This window comes from Limulus polyphemus, unplaced genomic scaffold, assembly GCF_000517525.1.
Source record: "Limulus polyphemus unplaced genomic scaffold, Limulus_polyphemus-2.1.2 Scaffold2464, whole genome shotgun sequence".
Taxonomy (NCBI): domain Eukaryota; kingdom Metazoa; phylum Arthropoda; class Merostomata; order Xiphosura; family Limulidae; genus Limulus; species Limulus polyphemus.
In genome coordinates this window covers 91465-108416 of record NW_013668074.1, presented here as the reverse complement: position 1 = coordinate 108416, position 16952 = coordinate 91465, and the positions used below count along the sequence as shown (strand labels likewise).

The 16952-nt window shown below is 32.4% G+C and overlaps 1 protein-coding gene across 1 annotated transcript in view; it reads left to right on the top strand.

The window, feature by feature from the left end:
- LOC106467025 (zinc finger protein 271-like) overlaps positions 1 to 16952 on the top strand; it is a 55101-nt gene that overhangs the window by 23499 nt on the left and 14650 nt on the right. Inside the window, exons 6-7 of the mRNA XM_022395118.1 lie at positions 8213 to 8360; positions 14875 to 15014. Of these exons, the coding sequence (XP_022250826.1) occupies positions 8213 to 8360; positions 14875 to 15014 (288 nt within the window). The remainder of the gene's footprint in view (positions 1 to 8212; positions 8361 to 14874; positions 15015 to 16952) is intronic.

Genomic DNA, 16952 nt, shown 5'->3' with positions numbered 1-16952 from the left:
AATTGAGAACCAATTGCTTAACCCATAAGGAGAGCAGTACTTTGACCAATTTCTATTTCAGCAAATGTGATAATGAAAATTAGATTTGTTGCAATGTACTATGCAGACATATAGATTTTCCTACCCTTTTTAGTGTTGTAGAAACTTTTAAAATTTTTAGTTATTTAGTTTCTGTATTGCAATGGTGACAACGTGTGGTCCAAAAAGTCGTTAATATTACCTTGTGCTAGAGCAACTGAGTGCCAACTATGTGAAATTTAGCATCTGTCGAGTATAAGACCACTTGGGGAGATCTCCACAGGACTACCAGTCTGTTGCCAACCAGAGCAACTCACCCCTCACTCTTGTCTGGATTGCAGATAATCAGCTGAAAAGGACTATACAAAAATGGTAGTGGATGTCTTCCACTAGTTAGGACTGTTTACCTGTCAGGTGAAACAGTGGACATCCATGGATTAAAGCTAGGACAATCATTAGGATGAGCAGGTGATGATTGAAAGTAAGAGATGTTCCTTGCTTTCTGAATAATCAAGTATGAAAGTCTGGCAGAATGTATGAGTCACATGTTGTGAATACTACTTATTCTTCAAAACTATAATGGTCAGATAATTGGGAGAGTGTTTATCAAGAAGGAATAGAAATTCCTTGCTTTCTGAGCCATCATAATGGCATAATGAAAACACAATGAAGCAAAATCAAACCTTGAACATAAACAGTAAAAATACAAAAAACTTCATAACAAATATATTAAAATAGCCTTTTTGTTGCCTTCAAACTAATTCAAAACATAGCACAACATACACTTTTCACAGATAGTGAATTATTAAAAGTCAGCACCTTAAATAAAAGCCTTTTATCTCTATAAATTAAAACACAATCTAAATAACTATGCATACATATATATAACAAAGGAAGTTGGATTAAAATATCTACTTATACACACTGAAGGAAATAACCAAAACAATTTACAACACATGTATATATATATTTACATGATTCACACTGGGAAATGGCACTGGAGCTTCCTGATGATGAAGTTAATGAGTGGACATTTTTTTTAACCTTCTGACTTGGTGAATCTGAAGCCCAACATTCAGCATCTGCTTCAGTAATTGTGTAATGAGAAGGCTGTACCTTAGTTGGGCTGTTTTGGCTAGCATCTTTAGCCAAACTGGCATTTCCTTGAAATGGTCTTCAAATGTGTTGGCAAACTATCATACAATGGAAAATATTTCAAGATCACTTAACAACAAAGAATCCATAAACTGCTGATTGTTCAAAAAAAAAAAGCCAGACAAATCCAGAATTTAATCCTTTGAACAAAAGTCCAGATTCCAAATGCAAATTCTATTTGTAAAAAGTGCAGTAGAGTATAGATGTTAAGGAGTCATAATGTGTGATTATGACTGTGAACTAAGTACTGGTCCAGCGACACTTTTACAGGCTTAATGCATACTCACCTGCTTTTGCTCATAAAATGTGCCCATAGAACCTGAGGACTTTCCTAGGTTTCCACTTGACCAGCTACCTTGATGCCCTCTGTTGACCCTGCTGGACAATGGGAACACACATGCCAAACTATGTGAACTGACCTCATTCCTATTCTACCATTTGGTTGTCACATAGATAGAGCCTGGTTTCAGTAGAAAACATGGGAGTCGAGCCAATTTAAGATAGGTAACACTAACCATATCTTTGACCATTAACCTTTGCCGATTCTTTCATTTTCTTCATTAATTGACTTCCATTTGCAAGTTTTGTACTAGTTTTGGGCACAAATTATAGTTTTACCATGTGGATGTTATTTTCCTCTTCCCCCTAGTACAAATATAGCCTTAATACTGTATCTTATAAGGAAGCAATGTTAAGAAAATATTCAGTAAATCTCTTTCCTTATTTAAAATATTTCAATCTGCATGATTGAAAATATTCCTGTCACAACCAAATAAAAAACTGGATACACCACTTGTATGCATTTGTTATTATATTTACATCTTCTCTATGAATTTCATTTACCACTGATAATTTCTCCTTCTCATCAGGTTGAAATAATTTCTGCACTGTGTTATGAGAGACAACAGGTAAAACTATGTTTTTCTCTCTAGTCATAATTGAGACTTTGTTACTTTAATTTTTCCATGAAAATTCACTCCCTGTCAAACATTCCAACATCAAAATTGAAACATTATTTTATTGATATTGGTGAAAATGGAAGGTACACTCCATTTTAAAATAATACTTTCTAGGCCAGTTATCACAGTTGATCTCATATTCGTGAATTCTTAAAACCAAGATCAAATCCTTTGTTTCCATGCTCATGGGGTTAATTGCGGAAATTTAGTGAGTACAGAATGGCATACACCATGGAGTTCTTACCATACAACTAAATCATGGGAAAGATTCTTTTGAAATGTCGGATGATGTTTTGCATCAGAAAATTCACTCAGCGACTTTGAAGTAAATGGGTCACAGCAAATTGCTAGTTTGTAGCTCAGAAAGCAGGAAAAATAGATGCTACTTCCTTTCATTTATTATTTGCATTAACTAATGGCTGTTTTAGGTTTTATCCAAGGTGTACACTGTTTCACCTACCAGAAAAAAAAACTAACAGGAACATTTTGTCATCAGTCACACATCAAATCTTTCTTTTTTTGGCTGTAGTGTGGAATAGAGCTATGGCTGAGTTGATTTAGCTTACAACAGCCCGAGAGTCTTATGGACACCTCCCCAAATGGTCTCAGACTTAGCAAGCGAAAGTTCATGTTGACAATCAACAATTATTCTTGCTTCCCTAAACTCTACCTCTTGGTCTTTATCAGTACTTCTCTATCTAGATTAACTTATTATTTCAGTAAAGTGTTCCATTAAACTTTTAAACACATGAGGTCAAGCAAGATCCATCACACACTTTAACGAAAACAGAAACTCTCCAATAAATACTGATGTCACAGCACCAAATTTCTCTTTTTTACTTTCTTTATTCTCAGATGAACTGATCTCTGTACTAGTATTAGATTGTTAGATCTGATAATAACCAGATTTTATCAAGAAATCAGGTGTGTAATCTGTGTTTCATAAATTCACTGAGTTTTAAGTTTGGTAAAAAATATACAGATTGGACATATTTGATGGTCGGTGAAAACAAAAAATCTTTAGACACAACAACATAAAAAGAACAGTGTTCATACCAATGTAGAAAGTAGATTGTTGCCTTTACTGGATTAATGAATAACTAGCTCATCAGCTTTATGTCTCACAGATAAGTCTCTGCTGAACTAATCACAAAGAAGGTCAAGTGAAAGTGAACTAAAAAATTGCAATTATATTCAACAGGTAAGCTCGTTTCTTTGTCCAGTTGATGGGATCATCTCATTACCTTTATTCTCTCACACCATTGGTAAGCACCTAGACAATTGTCAACTTGGGCCAGCAAAGGATACAATGATGCTAATCCTTTCAACCTGGATGTTATATGCTACTGTGATATCTTTTTAGGTATAATCATTGGCGAAACTAAGTATTTTTGCACCTGGGGCAAGTTTGACAAACTGCCCCACTTCCCTCTCCACACATACTCTCACACTTGTTATTCAAGAGACCAAAAAATAAATCAAGTGGAATATGTTAATTTCAACGACGTTCTGGGCCACGTATTTATGCTAAAAACTGCATAGAAACTAACTAAATGGAAAATGTTTAAAATCTTATATCGCTAAAGCAGGTAGAAAACGTATGACATGCCTACATATTAAAGTTGTTGCTATTGTTTTTTTAGAAGAGCCATTATTCATTTCTGATTTTTTGTACCGTGTATTAAAATCCATTGATAATTAATTAATTTCTTTCAGTGACATAATTATGTGTAACTTTTTACAACTTATATTTATTCAGTTTAAAGAATTTTTGTCCATACATTTAACTTATTTTGAATATATTATTTTAAAACAAGCGGAGTGCGTGCTGTTCATTTATCGTGGAATATATCGCCAATAAGTCACAGACAGCTATTGTAGAAGAATCCTTAGCCCATCACACACACATATATATATTCTTAAATAATTTTATAAAAGCAAACTTTTGACAGATCACATTGCAAAAAATCGGTTTTCGGTACTCGTGGTGAGTAGCATTATGCTTAAAATCAAACAAATAACCGTTTGTCCCCAAGGGCGAATCAGGGGTAATTTTACAGACTTACAACGCTAAAATTTGATTCCCCACAGTGGATAGTGTGAAGATAACACATTGTGTATCTTTGGCTAAAACAAAAATAAGCAAAATCCTATACAAAAGTAAAGGTCTATGTATATCATAGTTGTACTTTAAATACTATACAGTTCTCATTTTGTTGTCAAAAGTCCGCTTAAGTTAATTCAGTTGACAAGCCGAACTATTTTTCTCAATTTTCATCAAATTAGTAACGGTGCATAATTAACTTATGCTGGCTCGTGAGTAACTGCAGTTGTATCCTTAACTTCTGATACTCGTCTTCTTTTTGTAAAAGTCCACACAGGCCGGTTCAATTGTTTTATAACACCCTCTGGCGAGACAAATTATTCTCCTAAAATGTCAGAAAACTGTTAATCTTACTATAACATATCAATCGTTAGGCTATTCACTCCTAAGATGGTTAACTTTACGTTTTCTAACCTTTCTCTGACTGAAACTGTTTCACTTGGCTCTACTTTTGGCTCTTTTCCCGTGCTCTGGCCTCTCGTCTGGTCGTCACTATTTATATCTCTCACTGAGGCATTATAGAAATCTCTGTAGCCTCAACATCAATAACTTACAAACACAACTTCCGATAATCGTCTGCTTTTAACTCTCTTATTATGAAAAACTATACAATCATAAAATATTAACTCACAAAATAAATAAATTAATACAACATACACTAAACAGTCTTTTAAATCTGACAGACAGCTAGTCATCTCTACCAACTGCCAACTCTTGGGCTACTCTTTTACCGACGAATAGTGGTATTGACTGCAACATCATAATGCAGCTATGGTATGTTTGGTGGAATGGAAATTCAACCCACAACCTCCACATTGTGAGTCGAAAGTCTTAACCACTTTGCTATGCCAGGCCTCCTCAAGAATCGACCCTGGGAGTTAAATGTTTTTATAAATTGAACTTGAAGCAAAATGTTTGAGATTCTTCATTTTCAGTTGTTGTGTTTTCTTCAGATGAACTATTTTATAGTTTAGATTTTTATATTAACTTAATCAACTTGTGTTTAAAGGAGAGTTTATTTGTTTTTTATTTAATTGTTTTATAACAATTGAGTATTAGTTTTTAAAATATATTTTTAACATAATATATTTCTATTTGTTTAGTATTAAATACAAAGCAACACCATGGACTACCTGTGCTGTGCCCATAGGGAGTACCAAAATCCGATATTTAGTATTATAAGCCCTTAGACATACCGCTGAGCCACCGGGAGACAACGTAATATATACACTGAAGGACAACAAAGGCCTCTTGGCCCATCATGTTTGTATCATTCATTCCAGCACCTACCTGTGTGCCCCTTCCATTGGCACAGCAGTAAGTTCGTGGACTTATAATGCTAGCAACGGGGTTTTGATATTCGTGGTTGGCACAGCACAGATAGTCCATTGTGTAGCTTTGTGCTTAACTACAAACAAACCTATCTACTTATATCTATTTCTTAATCCACGAGTACTCATCCAGCCTTCTTTTGAACTCTCGATATTCCGTTGCGTTTGCGACATCTGAAGACAATCTATTCCACAGGCTGTGCGTACGAAATATATACCTTTAACCTCATCAACATAAGTAGTGACATTTTCGGGATTTAAGTCTGGTCTAAAACCTGAGAGAGCTAAGTGCAATGGTGGACTTCTCCCTCTCTGGTCGTAATTTGGTCATGAGACCCGGGAGAATTAGGTACACACTGTACCTCTACCTCCCTCTTTGGCTGTTGTTTAATTGCTTGGATCTGTCAAATGAAGGTTATACTATTTACTAGCTAGGAAAACCTATGTTTACATGCCGCGATTGTCCGTAGGTGTTGAACACACAAGTGGTCCTTTTCAAGCTATGTTCATGGGTGTAAAAGGCAGATTTTTTACTGGCAAGTATTTCACATTTCATTGTTCACTTTAAACATATAGTATTGTTTACTTACAAATTTAATTTTTACATAAATATCCTTTATAAAACAAACACTATATTTAGCTACCTGTTTCCCAGTAGTAGGTGGTCGTAGGTACAACAAGTTTACTAGATTTATTGGTGAGAGGTATTTAGAGTGATTTTTACACGGTGCTTATGCGAAAGGAGAAGCAAGTGTGCACACGTTTTGGTGCTAATGTGATGATAAAGATTGTTCATTTTGCATTGTGTCCCGTATCTTTATTTCATCTTACATTGCGATTAAATTACACGAGATTTGGTATTAATTCATGATCAGTATCTTCCACCGACTTTCCAATTATAAGGCTTTCTAAGGCAAAACATTCCATAACTTAATGACAAATTGGGAATCGAATGATAGATATATTTTTGTATCTATTCGTATTACTAGTTTTTATGTTTATTAAACTAAGTTAAAGGCATATTTGATGCTCTACAAATAATACATGAAGATTTTTTCTAAAACATCAGTTATAAATAATATATTTTTACCACGTTAGTCATTTAATGATTTAGCATAATTATTTTGGAAATATTGCTTTGGATAAATTTTGTTTTGTTTGTGTGTCGAACCTTGTTACTGTTAGTAAAAGTAAGTTGAGTAACAGTGATATCCGAACGTTGTAATGAAATTTAAGAGCATAGTAAGTTTTATATTAGAATATAATTAGTGTTAGTTCTTCTGATGATTCGTGCATTAGTTTGCAACAAGACAACAGCTAAGTGTGTGTATATGATGAAGATATATTTTACACTATATTAAAAATATTTTTCTTCTGTTGTAGGCAGATATTAAAGAACGATAAGCCTAACATCAGTGTAGTTTAGCCCAGGTCGGGCTAGGCTCATTTGTACTTACGGCAATACTAATCTAATCAAAAATACCTAAAGTGTGAAAAAAAGTTGCAACCAAAAAAGGATTGAGCGTGTGACTTAAACTTTTAAAGGAATGAAATCAAAATTGGCGGCCAAACTGGTAGCTACACTTATAAGTTATAGTTTTGAGTTTGAATTTGATAAGAATTTTTTACAGCAAATATTCATTCATTAGTTAGCCAGGCCGCGTTTTTTGTTCAACTTGGGGCATGATGGTGGGTTAAACAAAATATATAGTACAACATAAATAATAAAGGACGACTTGTTTAAGTTTTAAGTCTACCAATATATTTCTCCTCTCTGACTCTTAGTCTTACTAGTACTAGTCTTAGTGAGTGAGCATTGCTGTTCCACACCAGCTTGGTGAAAAATCAAATATTTATGTTAAATCATTGAGTGTTATTATTAGTAGTGGTTGTTTGAAAAATAACTTATGTACACGTACTTTATATTTTAGTATTAGTGTTTTAAATTCAATATAATTACTTCTGAGGCCAAATTAGATAGAGCAGCATTATTCAGTTAGTGAGTTACGTTCCACACACAGCTCACTGAATATTAGTATTATTATAGATGATGTTGTAACTAAATTTCAATTTACATTGACCTTCTGTCATTTATCATTCTGTGTGTAGAATGAGGTCTACACTCTATCATTCACCTTGCTACTTTATGTTGACTTCCTAAAGCAAAAACATATTCTAATATTTATAAAATGTTTAAGTGTTTTAAAAGAGGTTATAATTTCATTGTATAGGCCACATTTGGAGTATTGTGTTGAGTATTCTGCTCCTTACCTTAGGAAGGACATTGGATCCCCCCCCATCTAATTTCATATTGATAGAATTCTTTCTTTTCAGTCTTGGTATTTTTTGTATTTTATTGCACTTTTAATGTTTATTATGATAAGGAAAAAAAATAGAAGCATAATTTCCTATCCTTTATTACAAACAAGTATTTATTTCACCTGTCCAACTGACGGGTACTCCAGCTAGTAGTCAAATATTGAGCTAAGAAAAATACATTCTGGAGATATACAGTTATTTTATTTATATTAGTAGAAAAATTAGTAACATTCATTTTAGCATACCCAATTTTGAGTTTATATTTGAAAATTTGATGTTAATACTTTTTGAGAAAGATATGTTTTTTGTTTTTAGGTTTAACATAGGATTTATTTGAGAATGAAACAAGTGTCAATGATGCAACAATGGAAATTTTAGAAATAAAAGTTGAACCCATTTTTGATAAAGAGCAGAATGCTGTGTTGGATATCAAACTGATGGAAAGTCAAGAGAAAAGTATAACATCACCTAGTAGTAAGTAAATATATATATATATATATATATATATATTCTGACTTAAATCTTTTGTGTTCTTGCTAACTATCTTCATCATTATAGTATATGTTGGCTTTTTTAACATTCCATATTCTTCACTGCTGATTGAAAATCCATTTCATGTTGAATAAAGCCATCATTTCTCCTGACACATAGATGTTTAACAATAGTAACATCATGCATTTTCTTGTTTAATGTTTAGCCTAAGAATGTGCCAAACCATTAAACATTGTTATATCTCTTAAACACTTACAATTATAAAATTTTTGCATAAAAAAACTATCATTTGGTTCGTGTTTAATATAGACAAGAACACACATAATAGCATGACTGAAAATAAAAGATCTTGGTTTATTTGTGGATGAGTTGGGTTTGTCTAAGCAGTTTTTTATTGCTAGTGGTAAAGATACTACAGCTGAGCAATTGATGGTATTAGTTTCAATTTCTTAATTTCAAAAGAAAATATTTAAATAAACTGTCATTCATTTTTGTATCACTTGACACTTCTTTAGAGTTTCTTTCTACCACCATATGATATTCTGAATTTGGCACAAATTACACACTTATAGCATAGATATTGCCAAGCCATAATGTACCGTATTTTTTGGAATATAAGACGCACTGGTGTATAAGACGCACCCTTATTTTGAAGACAAAGTTTTAGGTAAACAAAAGCTACAGTCGCATTTGAAAGATTTTAATTGAACAAAAATTTAATTTAATACTTTAAAAATTAGTATATATATTCTAAACATCAAAATAAGAAAATACCGTAAATCAAAAAAAAAAGGTTTACTGTTATTTAGTTTAGTTCAAACCTACAAAATCTTCATTGCTTTCACTGTAATTTATTTTTTATTATTTAGGGAGCATTATAAATGGTTATGTTTTTAAAAGAGAAAAAAACTACTATTGTTATAAATAACACATTCAATTGAACTAAACTATGCATGCCTATTTAAATATCTTTACACATGGCTTGTGTATATCATATATATATTATTCATACCTTCGGTGTATAGGATGCAAGCAGATTTTGACATAAAATTTTGGGGTAAAAAAGTGTGTCTTATACACCGAAAAATACGGTAAATGTATAGCCTCCAAAATTCTTGCTTTACTGAGAAAGTCAAACCCATGTATTGTGCCCCTCATATCACATCCTGTCTTTCAATAAATATCAATACTTCCCATTAACATTTGCTATTGGATTATTTATAACCAATAGAAAGAGAAGATTCCAATTTATTAAGTTCATTATAAGACTAATTCATTCAGGTACCAGGTTGGAAAGTATTTGGCCTGTTTCATTCTTTTCCCTGTGAGATAGCAAATTCTACTTTTATTTTGTTATGGTTTTGTTTGCCATTCATATATTATTTCTTCTATTGTTTAGTTCAACTATGAATTTTTAGTTGAATTAAAGTGCTAACTGACATTGTAGCTAGAGCACGTTGCATTTGAGTATGTTTGTTTTATGAAACTGATACAAGCTTCCCTTAGTGTTGATGTTCAGATATTAATGTTGTGAAAGATTATGTAAATTTGTTAGCCATAAGAGATGTTACCTGGTGACCTAACCACTAAATGAAACCCATCCATGATCTTAAACGAGTGAGTTCCCAAAATATAGTTAGAATGAATTATTGTTGATTGTTGTATGGTATTGTTATTGATCTTGAGAAGTGGTTTAATTTTGAAATATTGTATTTTTTTGGAATTAGCTTTCCTTCTTTTGGTTCTTTTACCTAATTTCTTTTTTAATGATATTAATAACATTGATATTTATATTATATTGTGTATTAACATTTGGAGCAAGTCCTGACCAGGCATGGATTTATTATTATTATTTTGTTTGTCAGTGATAACATTTGTACTCAAATTGTTTGACAGTGTTTTTTTTTTTTTGGATGTTGTTGTTACAGTTTAATAAATTCTTTTTCTGTTAAACTTTAGTTGCAGTGGTGTTTTGTGTAAGTCCATTTCAGCCCTTGTAGTGTTCAGCTGGGCTAGCTGGAATTTTTTAAGCCATTTATAGCTTAGTTAGAAAGCTAGTTAAATTTTGGTAGTTTTGGGACATTATTTTTTGTGTGATAATATTTTGTGTTTTCAGATGCATGTTTGAAATAAAAAAATAGGTTTATGAGGCAGTAAAAAGGCAAAACGTTTAGATGTAAGTACTAAATTTCTTGTTTTTTATGTATTTCTTTTTACATACTGTTATAAAAGTAATTAAAATATAAAAATTAGAAACTTAATAGGTTAAATTAGGAAACTTAAATATAATTACTTGTGATATTCTATAATAGCACACACACATACATTGTGAGATGTGATTATAATTTGACCATTTGTGCTTGTAACTTGACTTTTTATTTACACAAAGCTATCTGGCTGTGATAAATGGCTATCATTGTATTCTGAGTGTGTCCAAGTGCAGCTCAATAAAGCTCATTGAACCCAGATTTGAAAAGTCTATTAACTTTGGCTTTAAGAATAAATAATGTTTGATTGTCTGTTATGATATGCTGTCATTCTAGAAAGAAAACAGGGTAACATAGATTTATTTCATATTTTCCAACATTGCATTTTACTCTAAATTGCTGATTTTTCTATGATTAGTGCTAGGATAGCGAAATATATAACAGAAAAAATATAAAGCTTTACTGAAAAAAGCATTTGATATTCATTTATGAGTTTCTATAGGTTAAGGAAGTGAAATAACTTTATCGACTACTTTTTGATGTTCTAAACATTGGAAAGTATTTGAATCCCCAGTGCTCTCCGGCCTCTTCAAATCATTTAGAGTCCGTCCCACACAGCCTTTTCCATTTCCCAACTGGGTTATTAAGGTGGTATTACATGCTTTGTCTTGACATCCAATTGACCTTTAGCCCATATACCATGTATCACCTTTCCTCCAGAGTGTGCGAGTGATTTCCTCCACTCTTGAAAAAGAGGGTGAAGTTGGGAGCCCTCCTACCCAGGTCCCTGGATGTTTTTCCCAGATATCGGTAGGAGCGGCACCAGCCTGTGCGGGAGCCTACTCATAATACCGATTCAGATTTGATGCTCAGCTATCTGGTTGGCATGTGCATGGCCCTTCTTTTGATCAATATTGGTTTAGTATATTGTTCATGGAAAGAGGTCAACTATCTCCTCATAATTCCAAACTTGGAGTGGTCCCATCCTGGGTCCTTTGTTGAGCACAGTGTTCCATGTCCTCTTCATAATTCCAGGAGGCCAGTGATAGGCTTCTTGCCCACTCGGTTGGGGAATGAGGATGAATGTTCATAATTCCAGACCAGATGAGTTTTATTCCTTTGGATGAGTAAGGCATACACAATCCAGTCATTCCGAATCTGGGTTTTGCCTTTCAGGCTTCTTCAGGTGGAAGAGAAAGTTTGTCCTTTTCGGTGTTGCTTAATTTTTCGTCATGATTCTGGTGGTTCAGAATGCATCACTCTGTGGCTATAGGTTGGGATTCAATCAAAAGTATATCTATATATAATGTTGCAGTCCATATTTGATGCAAAATTAATAGAAAAATATTGAATAGAGCTTACTTCGTCGGAAAACTAAAAATTGAGACATTATAGCATTATAATGTGGGATATAGGGATCAAGACCTCTTAATTCCAACCCCAAGTTGTGGAACCTCGCTATCTGGTTGGGGCTGGCCTATAGTGATGATTACTTGTGTACTATTCCACCCTTGATACAGGAACTAAGTTCAGGATGAAGAGCATACCTGATCTTGATGTAGTTCTTATCTTAGTACACCCTTAATTTATGCAAATGCTTTCTGTATGCATAATGCCCTCACCGGCCCATCCACCTTCTCAATGTAGCATTCTAGCTATAAGTAGCAGTGTAGGTAAGTATGTTTTGGAAGTTAACATTTTCCTGAATTGAAAATGTATTTCCAACAACACTTACCTCCACTGACACTCTCTCGCCCTTCCTCCCCACTAAAAGCCGGTGTTAGAGATTAGGATGGTATCAGTCTCGAAAAAGTGATAAAATTATCTGAATGAGGCACTTGTATACAGTACCAGGATATAGGGCACATTGATGTAGGTGGAGACAAAAATCACAAGGGCAATTGAGTGGAGTACAAAAGATTGAACCAAGCAAGAAAAAATCAGACAAATGCCTAAATGGGCAAAGTTGAAACCCTGGAGTTTGAGTAATAGCTATAAATGTCAATGAAAGTATTATTGGAAATACATTTTCAATTTAGGAAAATGTTAACTTCAAATTGAAAAAATTTGTTCATTTTCATTCATTTTAAAACTGAAAAAAAAAAATGTCTGGAAGGGATGACATCTGAATAGAAATTCATGTATAACATTAAAATTCAACATTCAAACCATAATAAAAAGAATACTGTCTATAATTAATTCCATTCTTCAACATTTTATGAAATATCCATTTTTTCAGGTCATTTTACTATTATTTTGAATTATTGCCCCCAAAAATGCTCATACACCCCAAAGACCAACCTAACACTTTAATATGGTCTAGATTTTCATAAAACAAAACAGATGAGCTCCAGTGAAGAAAATAAAATTTTTTATGCATTTACAGTTTTCCTCTACATTTGTATGTTCCATCACTGAAATTTCTTAGAACTTTTTATATGTTAAAGGCATGCTTTTTCTAAAACAACCATACCAAAATATATTCTATTGCAATTTATTTGGAGTCAGATTTACTGGATTATATGACCAGGAATAATTTGTACCACCTTGGATGAAGAGTGCTTTAATGCCTGTAATCTAAGAAAAAGGTAAAGGATTATAGACAGAAATAAGAAAATAATATAATATTTACTATGTTGTGTATTATGTTTATTTTTACACATCTTAGTATGGACTATTTAGTATTGATGTAGTGATTTGATTGAGGAAATGGAAGTGTGTAGATGTTACAATGCATTTATAGTCCAAATTTATTACTGAAGTATCAGTTAAATGTAGAACACTTAGATATTATTTTCTTGGCACTTGTGTATAATGTTAAAATAATGAATAAATAACACACAACATTAAAAGAGATAAATGGTTAAAGACATTTTAAATTTGTGCCAATCCATGTTCATAGAATTCTGAAGATATATACAAAACAAGAGGACTTACAAAATGAGTTGTTACTAATGAAATATATAGCAGTTGAAAGAGAATTTGACCCAGTTGTCGTAGATAGAGCAGTTAAGAAATTCACTTAAAAACTAGTTATGATAAAGTTAAAAAAGAATATTCAAAATATTTAAAAAGCAACAAATATTTTACTCTATATTTAAACAAGATAAAACAAATTTTAGGTAATATTAAAGATAATATACAGTTAATGGAAAAAGCTGGAACTTATAAAATTGAATGTGAATGTGGAAGTTTATATTGGACAGACAAAACTTAAAATATCATTTAGTAGAACATAAGGGATGTGTAAAGAATGAAAGGACTAAAGATTTGGCCATAGCAGAACATGTATAAAGAACACAGCATAAGATATTATGTGAAAAAAAACAGTTATAATGACTCAACCAAAGGGTATTAGGGCAAATAATAGAAAGAATTAAGAGTTAAAAAATCATGAATTTATTAAATAGAGATTAAAAGTCTGGCAAATATCTGTGTAAGAATGTAGCAGGAGCTCCTCTGAGATTTATGTAGAATAGTAAACTTACACACAAGTCACATGACCTAGCTAAGAAGGAATAAATGTGATGGTTATGTCTTGCAAGTTCAGTCCTGATGATAATGTAGTAAATGTTGAAACATGTAGAGTCAATGTTTTAGAGTCCACAGATTGGCCTGAATTAAAAATGTTTTTAATTGTATATCTATTTTAATGTTGTGTGTTATTTATCTATTCCTTATTTTAATGTAGAACACTTGTTGAACTACTAGTAAAAAAATTGATTTTGGGAAAAAAATGCTATGGCCTTTGAAAATAAACCAGAAAGTACAGTATTAATAAAAAGCTAAAGTTCAACAAAACCATTCAAACAGTCAGATTTTTCCTCCTACCAATTCATTTGTTGGAAAACTGGCTACCATAACAGTGAAATTATTTAAAGAGTATTACTATTGCATTGCTTCATCAATCTTTAAATTTACATGGTCCATAATTATTATGCATTTTAATATAAATTTAATGCTATTGCATAAATTATATTTTACTTTTCTGGTTATCTTTTGAATTAGAGAATCTCAGTTTCTTATCTATTCATTTTCATAGTAATCAATGCTTATTTCCACTTGATAATCACCTTAGCTGATTAGGTTAATTATCGATTAGTTTGTGATTAATTGTCACACCTTTAATAATAATGTCTCTGCATTTCATTTTTTTAAGATTGGTTTTGAAGAAATGTACTTTTGCTTGGTTAAAATAATTGATTTAGCTACACCCTGCAACATTTTATAACAAGGATTTTTATTATAATGTAGTGATGTTGAAATCATCATCATATATACATTTGCAGATAGAAATATAATGCTGATACCTCTAGCAACTGGGGTAGTTTCTTCTATAGAAAAAGGAACTTTACATGCTGTCCATGAGTCAGTTATAGCAGAAGAGGGACATGAAAAGAAATATGCTGAATTGATAAGAAAGACTGAGGTAATTTGTATATTAAGAACTTTTACAATTTCCTTCCTGGGGAATAGTGACAACATTTACTTTTGACAGAACAAGTGTATTTAGTAATGTAGTTATAATAATAATTTCTTTTAGCTAATGCTGACAAAGTTGTAATAGTTTGAAGAAGGTTAATGTGAGGAGTAACAATTTCGATGTTTGTATGCTTTTTGAACAGGAATCCTTATCCAATACATATTGAAGAAAGATGTTTGTATAAGTGTATATTGTAAGGATAATGAAATGAAATAGAATATGTGTATTTGAACCTAAAATTATAATTAACAAGTATTGCTTAAATCACTTCATATATTTGGTTTTAATCAAATATTGTAAATGGCAAGTTTGAATGTTACAGAAGGACTGAAAATTTGAGCTTGCTCTCCAGTTGATGGTTAGAATTAGAGCTCTGTTTCCTCCTCATAATTCTCACATTAAACTTGAGCTGAAACAGTCATGTATATATAACAATAAATGAACCCAACAATTTATCACATAAATACCACTAATTGCCCAGCTCTAATTAATACTATTTTTGATTATTTCAACTATAAAATTCTTGTGAGAATAATAGAAAACTTTAATGTAATTGATTTATGAACCTAGTGGTTAATCGATGGTCAAATTCCACTAATTCCCTAGATCTAATTAACAATCTAATTTCCAGTTTTTTTATATTATTTTGAATATGTGCTAGTGTAAACAAATTCACAAAGTTTCTTTGCTAATCATTCAATAATTAGACTTTAAAGTAATTACAAGATGGTATACATATTAAATATTGTATTATTTTCTATTTGTCCTGAAATTATGTATTACTGAAGATGAAGTATTAGGTTGTCAAGAAATTAATGTTGCATTTTTGAACACTCATTAACCACCCCATAAAAAACCTTTATCACATAATAAACAAACTGTCTAAACGTCACGTTAGTGTAGTCTATATAATGTGTAAAGTTTAATATTCTCTAATCCCTTATAGTGAGGGTACACGACGAGACACACATTCGGCATGTATTGCTGTTTGAATACAAGAAGGGAAACAACGCCTCTGTAGCCTCAAAGAATATCAAAGAAGTTTAAAGAAATGTATTGAACATTCATAAGTGTCAACGATGGTTCAGCAAATTTTGTTCAGGTAACTTTAGCCTTAAAAACTGTGATGGCAGGGGCCAACATGTCGGAATTGATATTGATGCTCTGGACACTCTTGTTGAATCTAACCCAAGGCAACACACTCTTGAAATGACCCTGAAATTGCATGTCTCTCATGAAACAATATGTAAACTTCTAAGGAATATGGGAAAAACTCCATAAAGAAGGTGTTTGGGTGCCTCATGAACTCTCTGATGATCATCACTTCCAACATGTGAACGTTGCTTCGTCTCTTCTGGTGCGTAATGGTCGTGAACCAAATTTGGACAGAATTGTCACCAGTGATGAAAAATGGATTCTCTATGTGAATATTAAATGCTAAAACAATGGCTCAGTCCTAGACAAAAACCACTTCCAACCCAAAACCTGGACTCCATTTGTAGAAAGTGATGTTTTACATTTGGTGGGATATCAAAGGAGTAATTCATATCGAACTCCTCAATCCACAGTGAACTGTCAATGCAGAGATCTATAGTCAGCAACTGGAACATTTAAATCAAGTCCTTCATCAGAAACGCCCTTCACTCATCAATCAGAAAGGTGTTCTTCTTCTCCATGACAATGCATATCCACATGTGGTACATTTGATGCAACACAAGATTATGGAGTTAGGTTGGGAAGTTCTTCCCCACCCACCAATTTCTCCAGATATAGCACCATCAGATTATCATCTTTTTCGCTTGCTGAAACATCATCTTAATGGGAAAATGTATGCAAATGTGGAAGGTGTTAAAGAGAACATTGACATGTTTTTTGCTTCAAAAC